Source organism: Natator depressus, chromosome 1, assembly GCF_965152275.1.
Source record: "Natator depressus isolate rNatDep1 chromosome 1, rNatDep2.hap1, whole genome shotgun sequence".
Lineage (NCBI taxonomy): Eukaryota > Metazoa > Chordata > Testudines > Cheloniidae > Natator > Natator depressus.
In genome coordinates this window covers 94,099,526-94,126,709 of record NC_134234.1, presented here as the reverse complement: position 1 = coordinate 94,126,709, position 27,184 = coordinate 94,099,526, and the positions used below count along the sequence as shown (strand labels likewise).

The 27,184-nt window shown below is 40.7% G+C and overlaps 1 protein-coding gene across 3 annotated transcripts in view; it reads right to left on the bottom strand.

Annotated features, from left to right (window-relative positions):
- GPC6 (glypican 6) overlaps nucleotides 1-27,184 on the bottom strand; it is a 1,139,050-nt gene that overhangs the window by 801,078 nt on the left and 310,788 nt on the right. For all 3 annotated transcript variants that reach the window (XM_074962546.1, XM_074962556.1, XM_074962564.1), the window contains one exon: nucleotides 6,419-6,577. In XM_074962546.1, coding sequence (XP_074818647.1) covers nucleotides 6,419-6,577 — 159 coding nt within the window. The remainder of the gene's footprint in view (nucleotides 1-6,418; nucleotides 6,578-27,184) is intronic.

Genomic DNA, 27,184 nt, shown 5'->3' with positions numbered 1-27,184 from the left:
CAAATCGCTCTCACCCACAAGTTTTGCATAAACAGCACATGACAGAAAGAGATGGTTATTTTTACTAACACTGCTATTTAGCAAAAAGAAAAGGAGTACTTGTGGCACCTTAGAGACTAACCAATTTATTTGAGCATAAGCTTTCGTGAGCTACAGCTCACTTCATCGGATGCATACTGTGGAAAATACAGAAGATGTTTTTGGTTAGTCTCTAAGTTGCCACAAGTACTCCTTTTCTTTTTGCGAATACAGACTAACATGGCTGTTACTCTGAAAACTGCTATTTAGGGCAATCTTTATAGCCCTCTTTCTAACCCTACAAAATATGCAGCACCAGCTGAAGGGTCGCTAAAGAATATAAATAGCATCAAGTATATGGATCCCTGGGTCTCTATGGCTGTAAAAAGAGGCTGGGGGACTACCTTCATAACTCCATGGGATAAATCGATACAGTTGAAGCTTTTTCTTTATTCTGTTTGGGATATTTTTCTTAAATGTCTCACACATTCTGCTCAAGGCTAGCCATGTCCACTAAAGCTGCTAACAACTATTCTCAGACACTTTTTCATTTCAATACCACCATTTATTGGAACAAAACCTTTTCCATGATTTTCATATGGCTGAGGAGACAGCATTTCTTTGATCAGTATCAGATCAATTTAGCTGAAATAAAATTCTTTCTGTAACTTGCCTATAGTTACTCAAAGGATTAGTGAGAAAATGTCACTCAACAGATACTAGTCTGCTCATTAACATTCAGGAAAAAAACCCGGTGGTCGGGTTGGTTTCAGCTGCTGATAGAACAATAATTAAAAGAAATTGGCTTGTCTGTGAAACAGCTGCTCAGCAAAGCCACCATGCAAGGGAAATGGTGATATTAAGATGATAATATTACAACTACACTGGGAGCATAATATATTTTAAACTGCTTTGGTATGCAGTGGGGATCCGAGAATTAGAACTTGATTGCTTGTCGATTACTAGTGATGTGAAGCACCTGATCACTACATGGATCGGTTCTGTTGAAAACCTTGAACTAAAAGAGTAAAATCATGCCTGCTGAGACTCCAAGTATTCTTGATCTCCTGTGAATTTTCTGTCATCCCACCTTTCAAATGTTTAGCAAGTCTATTTCTAACAGAGATATTTTGCTATCTGTTTGCAATACAGTTTGCCCAGAATGATCACTATTCTTATTCTTCCTTGGACAAGATTTTGGGGGTCAAGAAGCACTGAATCATCTGTACAAATGTGAAACTTGCACATATAACAGTGCAATACAACAGGCCAGCAGAGGTATGGAGACTTGGGCAGTAGATATCTATCTCTAGCTATCATGAAGTCTCTTAGCTCACAGAGCTGGCCAAAATAATTATGATCTCTCAGGTGGATCTGGGGTAACTGGGATCACACTTGGCAGCCTTTAATGCTTCCCACCAGACTGGAGACAGAGGGCTGGGATAAGATTACAATGTGGTTCTATACGAGAGTTCAGAGATCCGAACACACAAAACACATTGCAGGATTAGCACCCATTTTATACATATAGTATGATATTTTTATACTATACACACAAAAACACACCAGTACAAGAACATTAAGTTTGCAACTTCCAGGACTCAAAAGTTAGTAAATGCCAGTATTAAGGTTGCTCATTAAGTGAGATTCATGTATTCTGTGCACTAACTGAATCAGAGGTCCTGAGGAAAAAAATAGTATATGATTATGTGATTAAAGATGGTAAAATAATGGTAAGTGGGTTAAGTTAAGGTTGCCCAGGCAACCTTAATTCTGGGATTTCCTAATTTTTGAGTACTTGACTTTGACACCTTAATAATGTTTATTTTAATTTAGGGTGGGCCGCTTGTGTGTATAATTTCCTAGGTTTTTGAAAAGTTTAACTGAAAAATCAGGAAGTCCATCATGTGGTATCATATTGTCCCTCACATTGGTCATCAGCAATGCTGGAAACTTTAGATCCAGCACACAGACCTCTGCTGCTTTCCCTAAGAGTATGTGATAGCAGTAATAGGTTGTCATCCTGTATGTGACCAACAAGGGGGGGGGGCGTGACACTTTGCCAGTGAGTTTCACAGGTATTTGCTGACAGCTGAGGAATAGTGAGACTCAGGACTTATCTATACAAAGAGTTACTGAGTGGCAAGCTAGTGCACCATACATTTATACCCCTGCCACATACTACCTGGCCATGGACCTTTCTTACCTTATGATAAGAGTTCCATAATCTATTAGAGAACTTTTTGTGCATGGGCGCATGGGTCCATGTGGCCAGTTAGTATGCAGTCAACTATTGCACCATGGATTTACATAAAGAAAAGCCCTCAGAAATCTTGGTTTTTGTTCTAAGCTCTGGAGGGAGTATGCTTTGGCGTGCTCAGATTCTTCTGCCCTTACGCTCCACGCACGCCCCTTCTCCCTTTTCACCTACAAGCTGTGGTTGTACCTGTCCTGACTCTTCTCCATCCCAGCTCCTCGTCCCAGTCCCATTCTCCTTGCATACTCCATCCCAGTCTCCACTCCTCAGGCTTCTCATCCCAGTCACAGGTTCATTACCAAGACATTCACAATTCCCTCTGTCCCACATCTGCTCATATGATCTGTCTGTCTTCCATACCTTCACCTCCAGCCACCCCAACACATGTACATTCCTGGTTGTCCCTGGCTCTCAGTCTTAATCTTCCTCTCCCTGTGCTCCTCATCCAATTTCAGTGTCTTCTCCCCAGCTCCTTAGCCAGTCTCTTTGCCCAACCAGTACCAGTTTACCCCCCACCACAATGATTTTCAAAAGGGACATGAACTTAGTTATATCTCCTTATTAAAAAATCTGCTCTATCTCATAGAGCTGGAAGGAACCTTGGTCATTGAGTCCAGTCCCCTGCCTTCACAGCAGGACTTATTTTTGCCTCAAATCCCTAACTTGCCCCCTCAAGGATTGAACTCACAACCCTGGGTTTAGCAAGCCACTGCTCAAACCACTGAGCTATCCCTCCCCACAATTTTTACAGGGACACAAAGGCAGGCTCCATGCTAAGTTTCAAGTCCCTGCTCCAAAGCATGGAGGCACTAAAACTATTCAAAATGAAGGCCACTAGAATATTTTAAATGGGCAAAACACTGCATTTGCCCCAGGCTCATTCCTGAAAAGGGCTGAACCATTTTGGCTGTAATTTTCCCCAGAATAATTAAGCCTGAACCGGACACCTAGCATGGAAAATTTCAGCCCAATTGGCTAAAGTTTGTCAACATTATAAGAAACTAAAAACAAGGTCCTCTAATGGGAAGTGTCAGGCAACCTTTATAATAGGTGGACCTACCACCTCCATCTATAACTGAAAACTAGTATCCACGTAACGTGTTTGAAGTGGTATTTTTGAGACTGATAAAATGAGCTGGAACATAATGCAAAGTGAAGGTTTTGCATATTACCCTTACGTTCTTCCACTCCTTTCCTAAAACAAGGCTAAGATCAGCCTTGACTTCACTGCTCAAGTTATTTATCAGGTTTTTCTAAAAACCTCTTCCATTATATTTAATGACTTTTTGTATGTGTTTTATTTTACTGGTGCCAAAATTTTCAACATATGCACAAACACACACGTATTTTTGATTGCCGATACGTGTGTCTCTTGATGAACACGAATACTGGATAGCAACTTCCATTAAACACTCACAATTTGTTTTATTTATTTTATTATTTTTAAGGTGGTAGTGCTTACAAGCATGGACCATGACCCCACCACATTAGGCGCTGTACATACACAGAACAAGAGAGATGGTCCAAGCCTCAAAGAGCTTATGGTCCAACTAGTTTAAAAATCTAATTGTTCTTTCAGCATAAAGAATGCCCTATCATTTTAAACTGCTTCAAAGCCCAGACAGACTACAGGTAGTCCTCTAGTGAAGATGAAGGCTACTTGATGGGTATGTTATTCCATGGGAATATCTGCAGTGCCTAGGAGGACTCAACATTTCTTGCATATAAAAAGAATACCTCAAAAACAATTACAGAATCTGATTAAAGGACTATGAAATGAAGCTCAGTTGTTCAGTGACAACACTTGAACTTCAAATAACAAGCACTCTCTTAAAAAAAATCATAAAATGTACAGATTCCAAGGCCAGAAGAGACCATTACAATCTAGTCTGACCTCCTGCATAAAACAGGCCAAAAAACCTCATCTAGTAATATCTGCATCAAGCCCATAATTTCTGTTTGAGCTACAGCATCTTTAAGAAAGATATCCAGTCTCGATTTAAAGATTTCAAGTGATGGAGAATCCACCACAGCCTTATTTATTCAGTGTAGTAATATAAAAAAGCATCAAATTATAAAGAGTACAGAAAAGGAATCAGCTGAAACCTATGACAAACTATTGACAATCTGCAAACATTTTTAGTAACGTACATAACTCACCAAATTCTATTGACTATACTGGTTTCCATGCACAAATGGAAGAAATCCCTGCAGCTGCTCTTGAGAGTTTTAAATTGTCACTTCTATTTACAAACTCATCGTTGAATATTGCACGTGCTCCAAGACTATTTTTAAAATACAAAAATGAAGCTTTTAAATTTTCACAAACCCAAACAGAATCCTGAAGGTGCACTCTACACAGTCAACTCCAAATCACATGCAACAGATTACACAATTAAAAGATTATATAATAAATTCATACCGCACCGTCATTCTGTTACCTGAATGCACATTCCCAGCATTCCCTCCAAGAATCATTTTCCCCACTGTAAATTATAGCAGCATAGGGGCTGGGAGAAGGGGATAGGGAATCCACAACCGCCTTCTCCCATCTGCCTCCCCAAAACTTTCCACTATGCTCCTCTTCACCTCTCATCATCACTAGCTTTTCCTGACCAAGGTTGCTTGTCTTCCTTGTCATGTGACAGTGGGAAACTATCACAAAAAGTCACATTCTTCTCACAGTGAAGCAAAATTTTAGTGGAATAAGGAAAACGGTATTATCCTAAAAGCTACAATCTCTCCCAGCACTTCACTTTACAACTTCAATGTGGAACCTTCCCCTGTCCCCCCGTCTGGCTTCTTAATTGAAAATTAAAATCTAATAAAATAAAATAATAACAACAACAACACCACACATCCTCACTCTTTGTACATAGAATTGCTGATACTGGCTTCCAATTCCCCACACAGCATCAGCATTCAACCTGCTAACCCCATGAAATTACACAAATTAGCCTTCATTGTCCCCAGCAAAACTTCCAATCCCAGTCTAACACATTTCTATTTTCTTCCATCCTGTCCCAACAACAACAGATATGCACAGATCCGTGCCATGTTCAGCAGGGTTGACCAGCCCGCCTCAAAACTTACATTCCAGTATAAGTTCTACATGGGGAAAGAAACATTCGGAGAAAACTCTGCTTCGCCTTTGCCATGCGGGTTATACTCCTCTGGGCACGTGCCACACATTTCCTAAAGAGAGGTGTCTTGCCCACTTATGAATATTATGAAATACATAGAAGAAAACAGTCAAAATGTATCTAGACCTCAGATGAATGTGTATACGGACACAGTTGTGATTGAACATATTAAACTTGTTATTTTGGCACTTACTACTTTGTGATTTATAATGAGAAAGATTTATTTAATAAATAGTACCCAAGGGAGAATAAGGACAGGGGAGGAAAAAAAACATTTTACATTCATTGCTAAAGAAAACTACTGTGGGTGAATTGTTAGAGCAAGTCTCTGATCCCTTTCCCAGATCTTCCTAAACTGGAGAAAGGAGAGATCATAGTACTGAATGGAAAGAAAAATAACCAAAAATCTGTCTGTCAATTTTTGTAGAAGTAGATTTCAATATTTCCTGAGTGGTTTGTAGTGAAATTCCTCCCATGTGTGTGCAAGCCGTGGGTGCTCAGAGGGACACTGTACTTCACAGGGAAAGTGTTGGCACTCAGAAGAAAGAGTAAGCCAGCCTACAGACTACAAAAAAAAAGCTTTACCCTAACAAAAATCATGGTTAGGGTAAAGGTCCATAGTTCATCTTGCAACAGTGAATGTAACTGGAAGCCTAAAAATTGCATTTGAAATTAGGAGAGGAAAAATTATGTATCTTATGGCGATCTCTCTCTCTCTCTTAAAAAAAATAGCCAAGTTTGCAGACACTCAACTGCCTGATTCTTTATGTTACTGTAATTAAAGGCAATAGTCACAGAGCTGATAAAGGGCATAAGCTATAAAATTAACCCTTATCTTAGCCAAAATGATAACTGCAACAGTGGTATCAAATTGTAAAGGAAAAAAAATCAGAATATATTCTGGATAATGGACTCGTGTACAATTCCAGAAGTCAACTTGAAGGCTTGAAGGCTCATTTTCTCAACCTCCAAAGAGTAAGCAAATTATACCCCAACCTACCATCAAACTTCTTGTGCCTGGACACAAAGGTGGTGCGCACAAAGTGACTTGTTTCCTCCACCGAGTTTTCAAACTCCAGTTTGCTCTGTTGGCTCAACTTGTCCTCCATTTCTGTGGTGCAGCATGTATACTCCTGAGGACAGATTCTCAAATGTTCCCCTGCAATAATAAGAGAAAGCATATTGTGGACTTACCAAAAATGAGCAACAGGTTCTGATTACCTTAATGTACACAGTGCTCCTGAAATGCACACCTTTTTATTGAGAGTGCATGATCAAATATACTGATCAAATATAGAAACAATCATCTCCCTGCTAGACCATTTCCCTGACAATCCAGTCCTAATGTGGGAACACTTTGCATCTGACCTACAATTTAGCCTCAATCTTGGATTCCTTACCAAATAGGGACTTTTGTCTTTGCAATGCCATTTTGATAAGCTTTGCAATTCAAATGAGACTCTCTCAAGGTTAAACTGATTCTTAATTGAAGAATCCCTTTATGTAAATCTCGAGGACAGTTGCTTGCATTTGATTTGTCCTGAGAAATACCTGGCGACAAGGCCAGTAATAAAGCTTTCAGAGCTTTTTCTCTACCAAACCTCAGATATGAGAATTACAAATTTTGGCAGCTTTGCCATACTCTGTTAGACACAAAGGGTTGGCCTGGGCAGAAAAGGGAAGAAAGAGGATGTTTCCCTGGTGTGTCTTTCTGCCTGTTGGACTGCCTTAGTGCAGCAACACTTTCTTTCCACTTTCTCCCTTCTGCTCAAGCAAGTGTATTTTAATAGCAATGTTTGGGTTCCACACATTTTCTTGGATGACATTTCTTGTCAGACACAGCAAATGCTCCACTTGAAGCAAGAACGCGATGAAGGGTTTAATTAATGCTTATGCTATATGGAAATGCAACGTAAAAGGTAATGAAAGCCTCTTATTTAATTCAATAGATTTCTCTCTTTATGCAGTGACAATATTGCCTTCTTCAGTGCAATTTCCAAGTGGAAGCCAATTCTGTAGCTCATGAAATTAAAATGGTCTGTTATTACATGAAATGTGAATTTCCAATTGATGTTGTACTCTGGGTGTCAGAAATGTTTAGCCTGGGCTGTATGAAAGGAGGGAAATCCACCTCCCTGCTGAGAAGTAAGAAAAATGATAGGCATCTTTTTGTAAAGCAATGAAAACATTTAGCTTTTCATGTACTATATCCTGAGTAAATTCCTCTGCAAACCTTTATATGATGCAAATAAGATGATGGACAAAGCTCAAGGACTAAATACATACTGGGGACCTAATTATTTACACCAAGGCCACTTTGCACCACTTTGGAGTGTAAAGAGGACCTAAAGTTTGTGAGTTTGTGAGCATGAGTGAGAACCAGGCCCTGGGTTGCTCTCAGAAGAGAGATATAATTTAGTTATCGCACCATCAAAACAATTCTGGTATTAAAAATAAATACACATGCTTAGAACAAACATTGTGTTGCACATGAATCTGCCCTTACTTTATTCCATTTTTTAAAGACTTTTGTTTTGAAGTGCAAACATTCCCAATAAGCCTCAAAGATTTAATTTGTTCCTCTGTGAGTTTTCACATAGGAAGTTTCTTTTAGAAATCTAAAAACTTTACAAAAAATGTAGACATGAGACATCTTGAAGGAGGGTTATTTCATCATCACTCTGACTACATATTTGTACTGCAGTCAAAACAAGGAGGCCCTAATCATGGACCAGGACGCCATTACGCGAGGCACTATACACAGTGGTGAGCTGGAGCCGGTTCACACCGGTTTGCTAGAACCGGGACAACTGGTTCTAAAAGGGCTTCTAAATTTAACAACTGGCCACAAGTTGTGCCTTAGGCGCCAACTCCGTGGGTGCTCCGGGGCTGGAGCACCCACGGGGAAAATTTGATGGGTGCAGAGCACCCACTGGCAGCTCTCTGCCCCGCCCCAGCTCACCTCCACTCCACCTCCGCCTCCTCCCCTGAACGCGCCACCCCGCTCTGCTTCTCCACCCCCCAACCTCCGCCCCCGGCTTCCCACAAATCAGCTGTTCACGTGGGAAGCCGGGGGGCTGAGAAGCAAGCAGCGGCTTCATGCTCAGGCCCAGGGAGGCAGAGGCGGAGCGGAGGGGAGCTGGGATGAGCGGGGGAGCGTGAGGAGGGCCGCCCGCGCCACAGCAGGTAACCCGGGGTGGACGCGCAGGGGAACCGCTCCCTGACCCAGCTCTCCGCCGCCTCCCTGGGCCTGAGTGCGAAGCCGCCGCCTGCTTCTCAACCCTTCCCGGCTTCCCACACAAACAGCTAATTCGCAGGAAGCCAGGGGAGGGGGTGTAGAAGCAGAGCAGGGCAGTGCATTCAGGGGAGGAGGCGGAGCAGAGGTGAGGTGAGCTGGGGCCGGGCGGGGAGCTGCCGGTGGGTGCTCTGCACCCACCAAATTTTCCCCGTGGGTGCTCCAGCCCCAGAGCACCCACGGAGTCGGCGCCTAAGGCGCCACTTTTGATGTGATCTGTGGGGGGAGAGGCCGCTACCCCTGCTCCCCCCCAGCTACGCTCCCCCGCCCCTGGGAGCCAGAGGCACCTGCTGGATGCTTCCTGGGAGCTGTCCCAGGTAAGCACCGCCGGGACTCCCCACCTCGCCGCCCGGCAGGTCCCTCTGGCTCTTACGGGTGGGGTGGGCACCCACTACGGTGGCCCACGAGACCCTCCTGCCCAGTTCTGGGGGCAGTCAGGGAACAGGGGTGGATGGGGCAGAGGTCCGGGGGGGCATCAAGGAACGCAGGGGGTTGGATGGGGCAGGAGTCCCCGGGGGAAGGAGGTGGGCCACAACCCCCTCGTGGGATGAGGAGGGAACCAGTTGTTAAGATTTTGGCAGCTCATCACTGACTATACAAACAAACAAAAAAGAGTGGTGGGCGTTAGTGATGATCTCACTGCTTATCAGAGGTCAGAAACAGAAAGAAGAATGAAAATTAGATGACTTTGAAAAATCTGTCATTACAAGCAGATTTGCCCATCTGAAGTGATTATGTAACATTAAGAAAACGTTGCTAGACATCCCCTTTCCAAATGTCAGAAAATCCTCATGCAAAAAGACTCAATAGCCTTCTGGTTTGCAACTGAAAACCCTGGAGAAACATGTACTTTCCTCTTTCCAGCTTTGGGGATAGTTTATGCTTGCTTTACATCACAACTACTTCTTTTTGTCTCTCTTTTTTCCCATGTTCTCATGAACTTCGGCGTTTATTCAGTTCCTCTCTTTTCTCCCCACGTCTGTTTTTTGTTGGCCTTATCTTATATCAGACCTGTTTGCTGTCATTTCTATTGAATAACAGCTAATAATCAGGGTTCAGTGCTTAACTATGAATAGCCACAGTTCTAGATATTATCATTATTTCATTCAAAATATCAAAGTACAACAAGGCCTAAAGAACTCAGTATTTCAGATATTTTGCATTATCATTAATTTCCTCTATCCCATTTATTTGCAGGCCTACTTTCTCTTTATTACTGCATCGATCACCAATTTGTTTTAAAAAGCTCATCTCATCTCCTTGACTGCCAGGAACTCATTCTGTTTTTGTGTCCGTCCCTCCCCCCACTTTTCTGTCTCTCACTCTCTCTCTCTCTCCCCCTGCCCAATTTTTATTTTTTCCCCTTAACAGACACTGTGTTCTCATTTGTTTCATTACTTATATCTTTACCCAATAATTTCAACCACCACTTTCTTAATGGTTGAAATGTGGATCTCCTTGGTATCATAAAAACTCTAGATATCTAATACCACTCATCCACTTCCTCTCCCCATATTGTACCCATCTAAATGGACATTCCAGTTATGAGAATCTTCCCATCAGGTTTCAATTATGCCCACTAGATTAGAACAAGCATTAGTAACACTTCTAGCTCATCTGTCTTTTTCCACATCCTTCTTGCATCTTAGTGTAGACCTAAAAATGGTCTCTCCCTACTCTTCATATTCTGTTTCGAAACATTTTTTTTCTCATTTTATTTCCTATATTGAAAGTACATTCCAGATTATAGTTAAGCAAAAGTTCCCAAGCCCATACTTTCACCTCAAATTCTCCTGATTCAAAGCTCACTGAAGTCATTGGAAGAGTCTTACCGACTTCAAATGAACAGAAGCAGCCCTTAAATCTTATATATAAAACACTGCTGGAGACACTCAGGCCAAGATGTTCAAAACAGACTGTCTGTCTGTTAGGCAACTGAATCTGTATTTAGGCATTCAATTAAGTGGCCCGATTTTCAAAACTGCTGAGCACGCAGCAGCTCCCTGCTTACGTCAGTGAGAGTTGCTGGATGCTCACAAATTTTGAAAGTAGGCCACTTAATTGGATGCTTAATATGAACTCAGGAGCCTAACTTCAGGCACCCAAGTTAAATTATTGAAAAGCACATAAATTATGTAGATTTCAAAATCCCCTTCTCAAAAGTGCCTAAGTCACATGGACACTGCTTTGAATACAGACAAAGTACTCCTTCGTCACCTATGCGCTATTGAAAATTTTACCCTTTGTCTATTGTAAGCCTTTAATACACATCTGGTGGCTCTTAAATTTCACAATATTTGCAGAATCATCCCACTAACTGTCTTTTATCAGAGTCGTCTCTACAGAAGACGGCCATTTTGGTTTAATTTCAAGTAGGCTCCATCTCATCTAAGAATGTTCTTTGAACATGTGCTTTTTCCCCTAAAATCTGCTTTCCTCCATGATACCAAAGGTAACTATCTATTGATAGTAATGCCTATTCTATAACAAGGATTTTTAAAAAAATTCAGGCAAAATATTAAAGGTAACTAAAACATTTAGCATTTAGTCCCTGAAATCATTGTGCTCCTGGGTGGATAACTCAACATCAAGCTGCATTATGTGCTAAGAGGCTGCACCATTATTACATATTGCACACACTAAAACGACAGCAAAAGAACATGATTAAGGTGGCAAAATCAAGTACTCGAGAGTTAGGAAATGCCAGAATTAAGGCCCCCGTGTGTGTGTGCATTTTGACACAGTCTTTAATTACATGGTTATGCCCTATTTTTTCCAAAGGACCCCTGCCTCATTCAGTGCACAGGATGGACAGTGCTCAGTTAATGAGGAACTGCCAGTCTCAGTGCCCAGCCAAGCCCAGTTCCAACCCCTTACTCAACCTGTCCCAGCCTTCCTGCCCAACCAGTCCATGCCTCCCCACCTCTGCTCCCAGTTTCCTTGTCCAACCATTCCCAGGCTTCCCTCTCCAACTCACAGTCAGTTTCTCCCCCTCTCACTAGATCCCTTTCCCGATCCACTCCTTTTCCTCTTCCTTGATCCAGCTGTGTCCCTTTGTATTTTAATAGATGGCTTCCCCCTCCATATTGTCCAGGGCCCAGCTGGGGGTGTGTGTGTGTGTGTGTGTGTGTGTGTGTGTGTGTGTGTGTGTGTGTGTGTGTGTGTGTGTGTGTGTGTGTGTGTGTGTGTGTGTGATTAACAGCAAAGGAGAGACAGACTCCCCACTCTCAGTTCCAGTGCTCAGACACACTCCAGAGCAGCTGGGAGCAACCATTACAGACAAGGAAAATTTTTCTAGCCCACATAGTCCTAGACTGGAGCATGATCAGTGTGGCAGGATGGTGCATGTCCAGTCCGGTCACATTTAGAAGCTGTGAGGGGCTGAAGCATGCTCACTGAGGATAGTATCTTTGCAGATTTTAGCTGTTAAGCTCTAGCAATCCTCTAAGCCTGGGCAAACTGCAATTTTTCAAATGCTTATAATTTACCCAAATTTGGGTAACTTTTCATAGACATGTCAAAAAGCACAACTGTGAGACAAAGGGCACCCCCTACCAAATTTCAAGTCCCTGCCCCAAAACATGAGGGAGCCCAGAACATTTAAAATAACAGGTCCCACATTTTTTAAATACAGGCAAAGCAATGTATTTTCCCCTAATCTCATTCTCAGAAATGGCTGAACTGCTTTGGCTGAAATTAAAAAAAAAAAAAAAACAGACTAAGTCAGCCTTAAACCCCTGTCCCCCCACAACACACACACACACACACACAAACACACACACAGAGTCAGCATGGAAAATTTCAACCCAAATGGTGCAAGTCTGGCAAAATTATAAACAACTGAAAATAGGGTCTTATAATAGGAAGTGTCAGGCAACCTAAGTAATAGTTGGCGCTCCCAGTCCTGTCTATAATTATTTAATCATTTATCTTTATTTTCCTTCTTTAACTTTTCTGCTTGCCATAGTTGATAGTACTAAGTTTTGGTAGAACTTCCAGTTCACTCACTTTAAGGAAAACAGACTATGTCACAATTCTACGTTTTTTGCATTTTCTTCTGAAATTTTTTTTATTATTCTTCAAGAAAGAGTTTTTGCTGATTCTATGCAAGCTTTCCCCATCAGTGATATCAAGCCTGTCCAGATTGGAAGTAATTCTAGAGACTATTTTTATTGTGCTTCCCTTATTTCCTGGTACAGGCTCATTTTCCATTTCAGTTTTGTTATGCTTTGTCCCAGGACCCTAACGAAAGGGGTTTAAATGACTGATCTGGGTATTTACACATCTTAAGTATTTTACAGGCTACTACTGTGCTCACAACTGATGTACCACCTCTTGCCCTATGAAACTCCATATGTTCCACATTCTCAAAGATTATATGGCATAAGTGGCACTGGGCATGAGTGGCTAGTTTTTCCCTGTTGAAAATGGTGTCTCCATAGATAAGCTTGACTGCATGTAATTATGCTGCACCAGCACTATGCTGGAATCAAACAAGTATTAATTCAGCAGTTCCTAGTGACCTACTACAACTCATCTAACCACTGTGTTTCCAACCAAAGTTGCTGACTTACATCTCTCTCCTTTTGTGGCTTGTGTTATATAAATCAAACCAATTGCCTGCTACAATTTCAGCTACTAGTATTCAGTTTCAGTTTTATTGCAGCTATAATCTCACACCTGTCTTCACTTCCTCCAAACTGGCAAATGTTACAGTTGAATTTGGTAATCCTCTTGTATGGCACTTTGAACGTAATAAAACAATTTACAAGGCAGTTGTTTTATATTCAAATACACGGTAGTTTGGTGTCCTCACAACATGGCATAAATTATAAAAGCTTACGAGAGCTTTTTAAAAAATTGCATAAATTGAATAATTGGCTTCTACCAGTCTATCAAAGTGCCACAAGTTATCTATGTATGGTAACTCTTCAGGAGGAGTACAATCTGAATATATCGCAAACTATTATGTAAAACAAAATTAACATTTATATTTCCCCCAATAGATTATGGTTCTTCTGAAGCCCTGTCTACAGCTATCAGTAACACCCAGCTTACAATATTAGACGTGGAAGCATGCTCATGTAAATCATTTAAAGTCAGCCAGATTTCTTATGGATTATGCTGTTTATTTTACAATTGCAGGAATAATAATTCTTTATGAGATAGTTAATTTTGATAGTTTCTGCCCTCACCATAAATAAAAGCCAACAATAAACTCCACTATTCATACTGCTCCGCCTGCAGGCATTCAATACTATGATTGCTGTTAATAGAGTTGTACAGTCGATATTTGTGCCCTGCTTTGTAAATCCAGCAGTAAATGAATGTTAAGACACACAATGGTAGTGCCCTGTGGGCATTCAAACTCAGTTGCTGTCTGAGAAATGGCAGTGGCTACGAAAGACAGAAGAGATGCAAAAGAAAGAAAGAAAAAAGTATCCTTCATCCTGCTAATCAAGTCAACGTGGGTGGACCCTTGTCAAATGTGGCTGTACGCAAGGCAAAGGTCTGTCCACAAGGATCCAATTGGAGGACTAAAGCCAAGGCCACCAAAAATATCATATCAGTCCTTCAAATCTAATAGAGAAACAAGAAAAAAATTTGGGGAAACTACCAAGAATGTAAAATTTCCTTGGAAACATTTCAGTTTACATAAAACAAAAAAGTGATGAAGAACGAAAGGAGAAAAAAATTATACTTTAGCAAAAAAAACTTTTCATCTACTCAGTCTCAGAAGGAATATTTTCTCTTTAAGATGTGGAAAGAACTCAGGGTTGTGTCCTAATGGAAAAAAAATAAAAAATAGATTTGTAAATACTGGAATTTAAATAACACTTCTCCATTTCTTTGGGAGATAATGGTGTTGGAGTCTAGAGCTTTCTGAACACAGGCTCTTCCAGCCAATATTCTCAGGTGTATGTTAAAATACTAATTGTGAAATCAAGTGGATGGGCTTGTTGTTATGAAGCACTTTGTTCATTTTCTATGGTGTGAAATTATTTTTGCCCTACGAAATATTTAGCACTTTGAAGTGTTTGTCTCATAAGCATTTGCAGATTCCAACAAAATAGCAGAGAATTAACAACAGCAATTATTGAATAGTTTAAAAATGCTAAACTGTAACAAAACAAAAGATGTTGCATTTTATAATCATTTCAGCCAATATTCAAGTGACGAAAATTAAAATATCATTTTGCTGGACCAAAGACTGTTCCCTAACCAACAGTCTTGAAGTTCCTTCTGATGCAATTATCTTCTCTGTGGGGGTATAACAGCCCCACAAGCAGCCTCGGTGAAACTGCACACCTGGCATTCAAATTGCAGAGTTGAACTTTCCTACTGAATCATATTATGATTTAAATGAATTCTATTGCAATGTTTCAGAGAGGACTGAAACAATATTTGCATAAAACATTATATCTGAATGAAAAAAAGTCAATGTGAAATATGCACAGTGCCTGCATACAATTCTTGATCCTTCTAAATTTTTAGCAGCTAAATAAAAAGCTTTGTGTGTCCACCTGATCCTGTTAAACCAACCCCCTCCCATCATGAAAGAAAGTGACTCATCTGTTTGCCTTCAACACAAATCATTTTCCCTCAAATTCTGTTTGTTCCTTGAGGTCAATTAAAAAATGAATGCCTTCCAAACAGACCGATAATTAGTTAACAGTCTCTTCATTATGCGTCTCACAGGGAACATTCACTTACAAGAAGCCCTGATCATATTGTCCTTGGGAAGCCCTCAATAATAAGACACAGAAACTGAGGCCAAAGCAAACCTGTTCATACTATTACTACCCAGCAGCTAAAGAAAGGGATAGAGTCTCTCGAGTCTTCCTAGCTAAACTACTGGAAGCTGCTCCACTTCTCCTACATTCAGGTTCATTTTATTTTCCAGGCATATACAGTTAGACAATTGGTTTTTGATAGCACAGTTTGTGAGAAGAATCTTTAGCTATCTCTTGGGGTGTGTATTACTGACATTTTGCCCAGTGCATTGTGAAAGGCAAACTGTGATTCAGCATTGTGCAGTTTCATCATCTTGCTGGCTACCTGGCTGTAATTTTGTGGTTTGGAAGCATGTTTCCTCCAGGGGATGACAGCTAACTTCCCCCCTGCCCCCAATTGATTTTGCTCTTTATTATATCCCCTGCTATAATAGCAGGAATATCTTACATACAATGTAAAGATGACCCTGTTTACTCCAAAGTCAACACAAGTGGGAACAGAATAAATCATGAATACAGCTTTTCTTTGCCCATAAACTATAATGCAACTAGATTTTTATTTTATTTTAGCTGTTCTCAACACAGTTTTATTATTATAAGAACATAAGAATGGCCATACTGGGTCAGACCAAAGGTCCATCCAGCCCAGTATCCTGTCTGCCGACAGTGGCCAATGCCAGGTGCCCCAGAGGGAGTGAACCTAACAGGTAATGATCAAGTGATCTCTCCTGCCATCCATCTCCACCCTCTGACAAACAGAGGCTAGAGACACCATTCCTTACCCATCCTGGCTAATAGCCATTAATGGACTTAACCTCCATGAATTTATCTAGTTCTCTTTTAAACCCTGTTATAGTCCTAGCCTTCACAACCTCCTCAGACAAGGAGATCCACAGGTTGACTGTGCGCTATGTGAAGAAGAACTTCCTTTTATTTGTTTTAAACCTGCTGCCCATTAATTTCATTTGGTGGCCCCTAGTTCTTATTTTATGGGAACAAGTAAATAACTTTTCCTTATTCACTTTCTCCACACCCCTCATGATTTTATATATCTCTAGCATATCCCCCTTTAGTCTCCTCTTTTCCCAGCTGAAAAGACCCAGTCTCTTTAATCTCTCCTCATATGGGACCCGTTCCGAACCCCTAATAGTTTTAGTTGCCCTTCTCTGAACCTTTTCTAATGCCAGTGTATCTTTTTTGAGATGAGGAGACCATATCTGTATGCAGTATTCAAGATGTGGGCGTACCATGGATTTATATAAGGGCAATAAGTTATTCTCCATCTTATTCTCTATCCCTTTTTTAATGATTCCTAACATCCTGTTCGCTTTTTTGACTGCCAGAGGGAGTAAATGAGGGTGGATTTGTAAAGGTTTGATCAGCATGAGTTTGCGTGAATCATATCACATAGAACTGAGTTATGCAGATCGTCCCAAACTCAAGCTGAAAAAAACTCAGCAGCCCACCATCATGTATTCTGTATATGCCACATATATTACAAAAAATAAATTACTTAAGAGTTTTTAGTCACTTGGCTCTTCAATTTTTCATATGGCTTCATTATATGTGGCGTAATACAGCCATCCCAAACTCATGCTGATAAAGTCTTTCTACCATTCCACACCTACAGGTTATTCACCCCACTAACCCATAGATAATAACAACTCCTCATGCAACATCAATTGTCCTAGCTAGAGAGAGAATTATTTACTCTTTTCCTAAAGTTGTGCAACTCAGATCTACTCGAGTGTAGTGGGAGAAGCATTGCATCTATTCTGACTTCCACATAATGGGCCTTGTGCCAGTTAAGGATAAGGCATAGCAGAGTTCTGCTCCTGCATGCCCCTTGCTGTCCACACCATACCCTGCTTATACCCCACCCCTGGGAAAAAACACTCCCTCCTCTTAGAATAATGAGGAGGGCAGCTAACACAGGAAGCAGCAGAGCCACTTCCTCCAGCTATATGTCCATGGAAAGTTCCTCTACCCAAGAGAAATTCTCCATTGGCTATCCTCACCCAGTTTGCACACTTATATTATACAATGTAGCTTTAATGGACTGCTGAATCTAGTACATAAGTATTATCGCATGATCATGGTGAAAATTACAAGGCATGAAAGAATTAATAGAAATTTAAAACTTCTATTTAAATATTGTTTACCACAGCACATGAATGTTCACCCCGTATCATGAACAGTAACGATACCTCGTTAATGTCAGCCAGCTTCTACTGCACTGAAACAAGAGCATCAAAGAGAAAAATGCAAAACCTCATCATAAAAAGACAGATGATAGCTTAGCTCAGTCCAGTGTCATATCAGGGTTCCACTATTTCCTCCAATTTCTGAGGATCTGGGTCCACCGTTAGTCTGTGCTGTCTTTGGAATCCGGTTCTGCCACAGTGGGACTGAACAAGTTGTCAGCTCTCTCTGTTACTGTCCTTGTGCAGATGCCCCTGTAGCCTGTGATACTTAGCAAGGTTCAAAGCCTTCAACAACAACAACAACAAAAATCAATAACCAAATGTAACAGAGTTCCTTGCCCTTCAAGTGTTTTAATGGTAAAGGTTTGACCTTTATGATTAAAGATCAACGTGAAAGGAAATCCCCATGTGTATGTCAAGACTTCTCTGCACTTATCCGCTTAAATTTTTCTCTTTTCCTCCAATGTAAGATAACTTTCTAGAAATGAATGATGAATGCTTCCAGCTTCCTCCTTAAACTTTTCTTTATCAGCATACTATAGCTGTGCAATGTAATATAACTGCATTACTGCAGTGGGCCTTTTCCAGTGGAAAAATAAAGGGTCTCCAGGTATTTTAACAATCTAAATGGAAATTTCTGGATCTTCAAAAATATTGTTATAAGCGAAGAATGTGAGTGATCTCTCTCTGACTTCTATGGGATCCTCAGTACTCTATTAATATCCCCTTCTCCCTAGGTCTTAATTTATCCTCCAATTTCTTTACTTTCATTTTTTAAGGGTGAGACATTTGCATGCTTTCACCATAGATTTAGACTGGCTGTTTAGCTGCAATTGCACAGCAGATACTGTGTCCCAAGCCCTGTAGTTTCAACTCCAAAAAGTCTTTTTGAAATCAGTTCTGTTAAGGTGTTTAATTCACACAAAGATATTAAGGTCTACTCCTGTTGAAAGAAAAGCACCAGGTATTGGGCCAAGTAGTCTACCAGACCCCCTAAACACCATGATTTTTCAGGGAACAGGCCCAGTGACTTTTTCATTATGCATAGAAAGAACACTTTATCAAATCTGGCTATTTTCCCATCTCCCCAAGTTTTATCTACAGAGTTGGTGATGTACAGTTTGGTCCTATAAATCCATGATATGCCCACACCTTGAATACTGCATGCAGTCCTGGTCAGCCCCATTCAAAAAGATATATTAGAATTGGAAAAGGTACAGAGATGGGCAAAACAATGATTAGGGGTATGGAAACAAACAAAAGGAAGTACTGCATACAATGCACAGTCAACCTGTGGAACTTGCTGCCAGCAGATGTTGAAGGTCAAAACTATAACAGGGCTCAAAAAAGACCTAGATAAGTTCATGGAGGATAGGTCCATCAATGGCTATTGGCCAAGATGGTCAGGGATGCAATCCCATGCTCTGAGTGTGTCTAGCCTCTGACTGCAAGAAGTTGGGAGTGGATGAGAGGGGATGGAGCACTCAATGATTCCCTCTGAAGCACCTGGCAAGGGCCACTGTCAGAAGACAGGATACTGGACTAGACAGACTGTTGGTCTGATCCAGTGTGGCTGTTCTTATGTTCTAGCAATAAAAAAATGTTTGAGGTTGCCAAAATATTATATTTAAAAGGTCATTGTGTGAGCAGCTAAGCTTCTATGCTGCTGTGACGGAATACACCCCTCTAATCACCCTCTAGACACTGATGTAATAATCATTGCACAAAGTATGCCTTGTAAGATATCATCTGAGAACTCAGTTTGCTGGTCAATATTGTCCTGGTAAAATCAGTGTGGCAATATTATATGTGAAGTTATCAAATTCCCCTGTATGGTGTTATTAACACATATTCCAAACCCCACAGCCCTGCCCAAACGAAAAATGGCAAACAGGTCTCTCCCAAAGACAGGAATGTGTGCTTGCCTTAATTTGCATTTAAGCAGTGAACAGAGTCATCAAGCAGAAGGGAAGATAAACAAAGTTCAAACAAGTTAAATGTCACAGTTCCCATCCTGGTTGGTTGCCTCTACTTCTCAGTGGCATTTATTCTGCTTTAAATTTTATAATTACCACATCGCAATGCTTCATTATGATGACAGTTGCACAAATTCTACATAGAAAACCCAAAATTAAAAAAAAAATGTGTTCAGGGTTCTTTACACCACATGCCAGGTTTAGATGATAATCTCTTCAAGGCAGGAAACATGCCCTCTTGTGTGGGCACTATTGGGCCCATAATCTGGTTGGGATACTTGGGTACTACTAGAATAGAATAATAAGGTTTACTGACCGGGTTGAGAAGATTCTAAGATAGCTTTTCTTTTCCTGCCTTCCTTGTTTACCTTTCTGTTAAATGCAATATAAATCTATGCATGTACAGTCGTACTATTAATAATCATGAGATAAAATGGCACTAAAACATTCAGTCAAAGGTACACTAGCAAGGACTTGGGAGAGAAAAAAAAATTAAGTGCTTCTATAGCCACCGTTTGTTAACTCCAAAAGGTCTCAAAGTTTTCCCTAAACTCCAAAAAGCAGTATCACGCAGAAGTTCAGACTACCACACTATTCCCTGAAGAAATTGCATATTAAGTGTGAAATGCACACAGATAATTTCAAGTGAGAAACGGAGGTGAGGACAATTATGAACATACCATAATTTTTCAGAATAAATTGGCAAAAAGTCAGCTATAGTAGTATAGCAGGTTAATGTGGAATACAGCAATTGACATAGGTACCACTAGAATTGCCAAGGTAATAGGAGATGTTCTATGAAACAGATCTTGCCATTGCTCCGTAAGGGCCCAATCCAACAAACCACTTAAAAGGTGTACTTGAGGTTAAGCATGCGAGCAGTCCCATTGAAGTCAGACTACTCATGTTCTTATGCACTTTACTGGATTGTTTAGTATTGTATTTGCTGCAAGTGCTTCTGGAATTGTGCGATCAATGGAACATTTGGGGCTGGATTTTTTCAGGCTGCTCCGTCCACTTTGTGAAGCTCAGACAACACAATCTGGACATATTTCCATCATAACTGGACAGTGGAGTATTCTCCTTGCACGGTGGAAATCTTTGTTGGGTTTAAACAGATGAGAGACTAAGGGAAGGGGGGTTGTTTTAGCAACGCTCCACTACATTTATTCGCCACCGGAGCTTGGCCTACAAGGGGGGAGGGAATTCTCTACATTACAGCCATCTTGACCTATACGCAGCCATACAGTGAGGGTTGCACAGATTTATAGATTCCAAGGCTAGAAGGGACCATTGTGATCATCTAGTTTGACCTCTAGGCCATAGAACTTCCCCAAAATAATTCCTAGAGCATATCTTTTAGAAAAAAAAATCCAGTCTTGATTTAAAAATTGCCAGCGATAAAGAATCCATCAGGGCCCTTGGTAAATTATTTCAATGGTTAATTTCTCTCACTACTAAACATGTATGTCTTATTTCCTGTCTGAATGTGTCTAGCTTCAACTTCCAGCCATTGGATCATGTTATATCTTTCTCTAACAGATTGAGAGGCTCATTAAATATTTGTTCCCCAAGTAGGTATAGCTCATAAACAAGTCAAACCTGATTATAAAGGGGTTGCAAGCAATAAAGGCTCATCAAGAATTGCTAGAAGACTTTCCACTTTCTCAGCTTCTCTCCCTCTTCACTTAGAAATGTCAATAACTTAAAAAAAAAAAAGTTAGCTCCCTAGTAAAATTTCCCAAAATGCATCAGTGACTTAAGAGCCTCTGTCCGTTTTCAAAAGCTCCTAACAGTAATTTAGGAGCCCAAGTCCCACTGGCTTCCCTGGGCTGCTTCTGCGGTGGCACAGCCATACTCAACCCGTTTCTTAGGGATAAAAGGAAAACGTGCACAATTTTATACCTGATCAAATTTACAAATCTAGCCCCAAATTTACGCATGTGCACAATTATATACCTGATCAAATATGCAGCACGATAAATATGTTTTCCCTAAATGGAACTGACGAATTAATCAGCCTGGTAAAAATCCCAGGGTAGGGTGGGACTGCTTCCAGGAGTAAAGCCAGAAGGATCTGGCCCATTATAGTTATATCTATGACCTAAAACAGCAAATTATCATCTGTAAAAGCTAGGACTCAGTGTAATGGAAAACAAGGTCAGGTCAGAGAAACACTCACACACCTGTGTGTAAATCTTGAGTTAACACTTTTCTAAATTACAAATTAGGGATTCATATTGCAACTAAATATATGTATCATCTGCTCGTGGCGCTTTGTATGTATGAGAGACAGATTTATAGGTTTCAGTGAGGATATTAACGTACAGGTAATGCTAATTTCACTAACAATTATTATTGCAATAATGACAACTCTCTGAGGTTGAACTGATTCGATGAAGTTCACATTATAGGCCCAATTTGCTGAATGATTCCATTCAACACTCCTGAAAACCCTGGCTGTTTTCTGTGCCCATTCTGCATGACCACTTGTTGCAAGATGTTATCAAACCTTCACCTCCATTGCAAATTCACGCTCTTAAGTAATTAAATAATCCATGCAAATTTTAGCTGACATTTAAGGGAGTGACATTGAAAAATGAGAATCAGATGACTATTTCCACTATTTTAACAGTACTTTGGAAGTACTCCTACTTTCATGCATGTCTTGTGAAGGCATTTTATGGCAGTATTAAATTGGCCCAGTCATACCTAAGTCCATTACAATGTATTTATAAATATATAGATAAAAGTGTGTGTTTCAGTGGAGTTCAGCTAGCATCCCCCCCAAAAAAAAATTGTAATGAAAAATATGTAGTTTTTTGTAACTATAGGGACACAAAATCAGGAAATGAACATCTATGCAACCCACTCAGTTCCTTACTGCCAGATAAACTTCACTATTATCTTTCTCAAACTTAAGGGTACCTCTTAAATTTGCAAAAGCTACCCACAACGGTGAAAAAAACTCAATCCTGAAATCACTTATGCAGGTGAGTAATCCCATTAGACTCAATAGGCCAGTTTACATACATAAAGTTATTTTCATGCATAAATAGTTCCAGAACCAAGGCCTAAGTGAGTACAGAGATTTAGATTTGAGAATGTCTTGATTTTCCTTCCCATTCCCCTTCATTTGTTCACCTCTAAAAAGGCTCTAATGTGCAGAGCTCCTACCTGCAATCTTGATGTGACAACCACAAACTTAGGTTGCATTAGGTTTAGCCAAACATGACCTAAAATGAATTTACAATATCAGTTATTAGCTTAAGTTTTTATTTGGTATGTGGTTAAATACGGTGATTCACACATCAGTATAAGAGGAGTCATTATCAGAAGTTACAAATAGTCCTTGATTTAACCTCTCTTTATTAAAGCCTATAAAAGTCTACATTCAGTGACCACATGCATAACATTGGTATAAGGTCAGACTCAGTGCAGATAACTTCTATTTACTGAAATCCAGAAAGTTTAAGAATACACCAAGATACACTAGACCCGAGCAAGAGTCAGACCAACATCATCTTGTCTTTCTGCTGAGATTTAAGGCAGGCTACATGCTTTTATAGGGGTTAAAGCTTACCTCCAGCAACATACCACCAATCAGGGCACAATAATGTGGGACACTAAGATTTTCAAAGGCACATAAGGATACCCAAATTCCTTAGGCTTCTTTGAAAAGCCTAACCTGCCTCTGGAAATTTCCACTACGTGCATCTGAAGATGTGGGTATTCACCCACGAAAGCTTATGTCCAATACGTCATAAAGTCAATAGGAACTGAAGGTGTCTAGTATCTGACAGGGTCTGGCCTAGAAAGTAAAATGATTCCTATTATCATAAAATATCTGGTCCAAAACCAAATAGGAAATCTCAACTAATCATGCAACAGGCAGGAGTAATGCACATGCGCTAACGTCAAAAAGTTGTTAAAAAGTCTGAATGCATCAGATGAAATGACCTGTAGCTCACGAAAGCTTATGCTCAAATAAATTTGTTAGTCTCTAAGGTGCCACAAGTACTCCTTTTCTTTTTGCGAATACAGACTAACACGGCTGCTACTCTGAAACCTTAAAAAAAGATGAGTACTTACACTAATAGTTCAAATTTGTGTGCAATTTACTAGTCCTACACAAGAGAAAATGGATACTGGGAGAGAAGATTCAAGGTCTTAGCCAAAGTTTTCCTTTCAGTACTGAATTCTGTAGGATGTCTACAGTACCCACATTCCATCACTGAGCTACATTCCCTGGATTTTTAAAGGTAGACACTTCATGTTAAACCAGGGTGGACTGATTTAAATCAAGATGATTAAATCACTAAGTGGAAAGTCCCATTTTAAATCATATACTTTAATCAAATTTTCCATTTGTACTTGTGTTGCGGTTTAATGACAAGACAGCACAAAGCTTTAAGCAAGCAAGCCGGCTGGTTTGCCAACGGACTGGTTTTGTCAGCTTTTTTTTTTTATTTTATTTTTTTTCTGCGCATTATATTTTTTAACAGATAAAAGGAATACACTGGCTTTGTTTAACATTTTTATTTACCAATTTTTATTTACCGCATTTTTTGCTTTCGGGCCTTGAGCCCAGTCTTGGGAGGCTTTCCACGGTTCATGTCATTTGGGCGAGATTCCAAGGTTCATGCCCTTGAGAGGAGCCGTGTGTGCACAGCTCCTACACAACACTCCGGGTGTGCCCTGAATGTTGCCAAGTGCATGAACCTTGTATGAATCCTACAGTACTTGAGTAAATTTCTAGAGAAAGATGCATTGTCACTAGTTGATATAACCATTAAAATATGTTAATTTACAACTAAATACAGCCTTTATGCAAGAGTTGGTTCATCTTTTTGTTACCTAAGGGGATACACTATAACTATAAATATTTATTTAAGCAATTATAAAGCTTAATATTTTCAGATGCTTATTAATTAAATGCACACTTTAGCATGTTAGAAAACAGTGAATGATATATTGCTTATTTATTAGATAATTTTGCTCGTAATTTGTGTCAAACTGCATTAGGGAGGTAACTAGAATTTAATTAAGCACACACCAGCATATACATTTTATTTTTATTAAACAAGCCCTTAATACAGTACATGATCCATTGTGCCATATTTATAAAGTTTGACCTACAAATGTAAGATGTTTTTCTCCTTACCATATTTTGTATTAAATACAGATTTAATTTTAAACACGTTTAGTTTAAAAAAGAAATATATATATAGTTTAAATAACAACAAAATTAAATAAATCAGATTTAAATTAAAATCCATTAAAATCATCTATTTTTATCCACTGTGTTAAACTGCAGATCTATGACATGCACACTTAGAGAAGAGAATCAGCAAGCGGTGATTTCAACCTAATTTAGTGCATCATTTAGAGTCAAGATAGTATCTAGGACTTGTTTGGATCATTCAAAGTATCGAATGATCAAACTAAAACCTTGATTCACTAATAAAATAACTGACAAGTTCCTGAAAAGGCAGGATACAAAATTTTCATTATAAGGGACTGTACCATCAGAAGAGCTTTCTTTAGATGAAAACTACAGATAACGTAGTGAGCCAAGTCTGTACAGGTGAAAGAGTGATCATTCAAAGACATACCTTCTTTGAATGATTACATTTTACACTATGTGTTTCCACAGTGTTACGTTATCATTTCTACACATCTGTAAGTCTGTGACTCAGAGCCGAACAAAACTTGCTAATTTTGCTTCTTAGGGGTTCAAGTTAACATCTTCAGTTCTGATCTCTATGGGTTTTGACTCCTGAGTTTCATTTTTTGTTTCATGTTTGAATGAACCCCAAATCTCAAATCACATCTCAGGGCTTGTGTATTTGAACACCTAGTGCACAGCAAGCTGGGGGACAAATGTACCCTGCACTAGCCTTCCATGCAGTAATCATCCATGTGAACACTACTGCCGTGCACTAAAAGTTCCATAATGCACTTTAATCTACTCCCATTTAGAACATTTCACCTGGATCTAAATAAACTATGTGTAACTGAGAATTTGTGCAGTTCTAAGGCCAAATCAAGAACTAGCCCATGTTTGCGGAAAATTGGATCTACTTGCCCAGAACCATTAGACAGACCTGTTCGCAGTTTAGGGTTTGTAATGAAACTACCATACAGAGATCTAATGTACATGAACTGCAGGAATCATAGAATATCAGAGTTGGAAGGGACCTCAGGAGGTCATTTAGTCCAACCCCCTGCTCAAAGCAGGACCAATCCCCAACTGTTGCGCCAGAGCCCTAAATGGCCCCCTCAAGGATTGAACTCACAACCCTGGGTTTAGTAGGCCAATGCTCAAACCACTGAGCTATCCCTCCCCTGAGGACACGTACCATGAATGGGGAAGAGGCAGAAAAAGACTCTGGTGCATTAATAATATAGGGGATAAAAATACCTTTTTTAAAAATTGTAGGTCCCATAGGAACTGGAATAACTTAGTTTATAAAAACTCCTACAGCAACTTCATAATATTATAGATCTTAACTAAAGTAAAAGCTTCCAGATTTAGAATAAACCTTAACATAGGCGGAACGCAACTATTTCTGGGCTGGCATAGCCGCTAGCAGACTACCAAGCTAAACTTCAAGGCTGAAAGAGAATGTCTACACTACTCACTCTCCCCCACCCTCACTCATGCGCTCATTTTCACCAGGCTGGGTCGGGGGTGGGCTCTGGCTGGGAGAGTGGACTCTGGGGTGGGGCCAGAAATAAGGGGTTAGTAAATAAGAAATAAGTGTCGGGGGCTTTGAGCTGGGGCTGGGAGTTGGGGTGTGGGTGGGGGTGAGAGCTCCGGCTGCGGGTATGGGCTCTGGGGTGAGGCCAGGGATGAGGGGTTAGGGTTGCAGGAGGGGCTCCAGGCTTGGGGGGGCTGAGGGGTTCAGAGTGTGGGATGGAGTTCTGGGCGACACAGGGGGTTGGGGTGTAGAAGGGGGTACAGACTCTGCATTGGGGCCAGAAATAAGGAGTTCAGGGTGTGGGACAGGACTCTGGGCTGGGGCAGGGGGTTGGGATGTGGTGGGGAGGTGAGGGCTCCAGCAGGCTCTGGGGTAGAGCCAGAAATGAGGGGTATGGTGTGCAGGAGGGGGCTCTGGGCTGGGGCCAGGGGTTTGGAGTGCAGGAGGGGGCTGAAGGCTGGGGCAGGGGGTTGGAGTGTGGCAGGGGGTGGGGGCTCTGAGAGGGAGTTTAGGTGTGGGAGGGTTTCAGGGCTGGGGCCGGGAGTTGGGGTGAGGAGGTGAGGGGTGCAGGCTCTGGGTGCATGTGTCCCTGCAGCTCCAAGGTAGAGGTGTGGCCTGTCAGTGCTGCCCCTGTCCACAGGCGCTGCTCCCACAGCTCCTATTGTCTATGGCTCCCGGTCAATGGGAGCTGCAGAGCCAGTGTTTGGGGCGGGGGCCGTGCCTGTGCTTAGGAGGCACAAGGACATGGTGCCACTTCTGGGGAACTGTACAGAGCCTGCCAGCCCCGCACCAACCAGAATTTTAACGGTCCAATCAGCAGTGCTGACCGGTGCTGCTAGGGTCCCTTTTGACC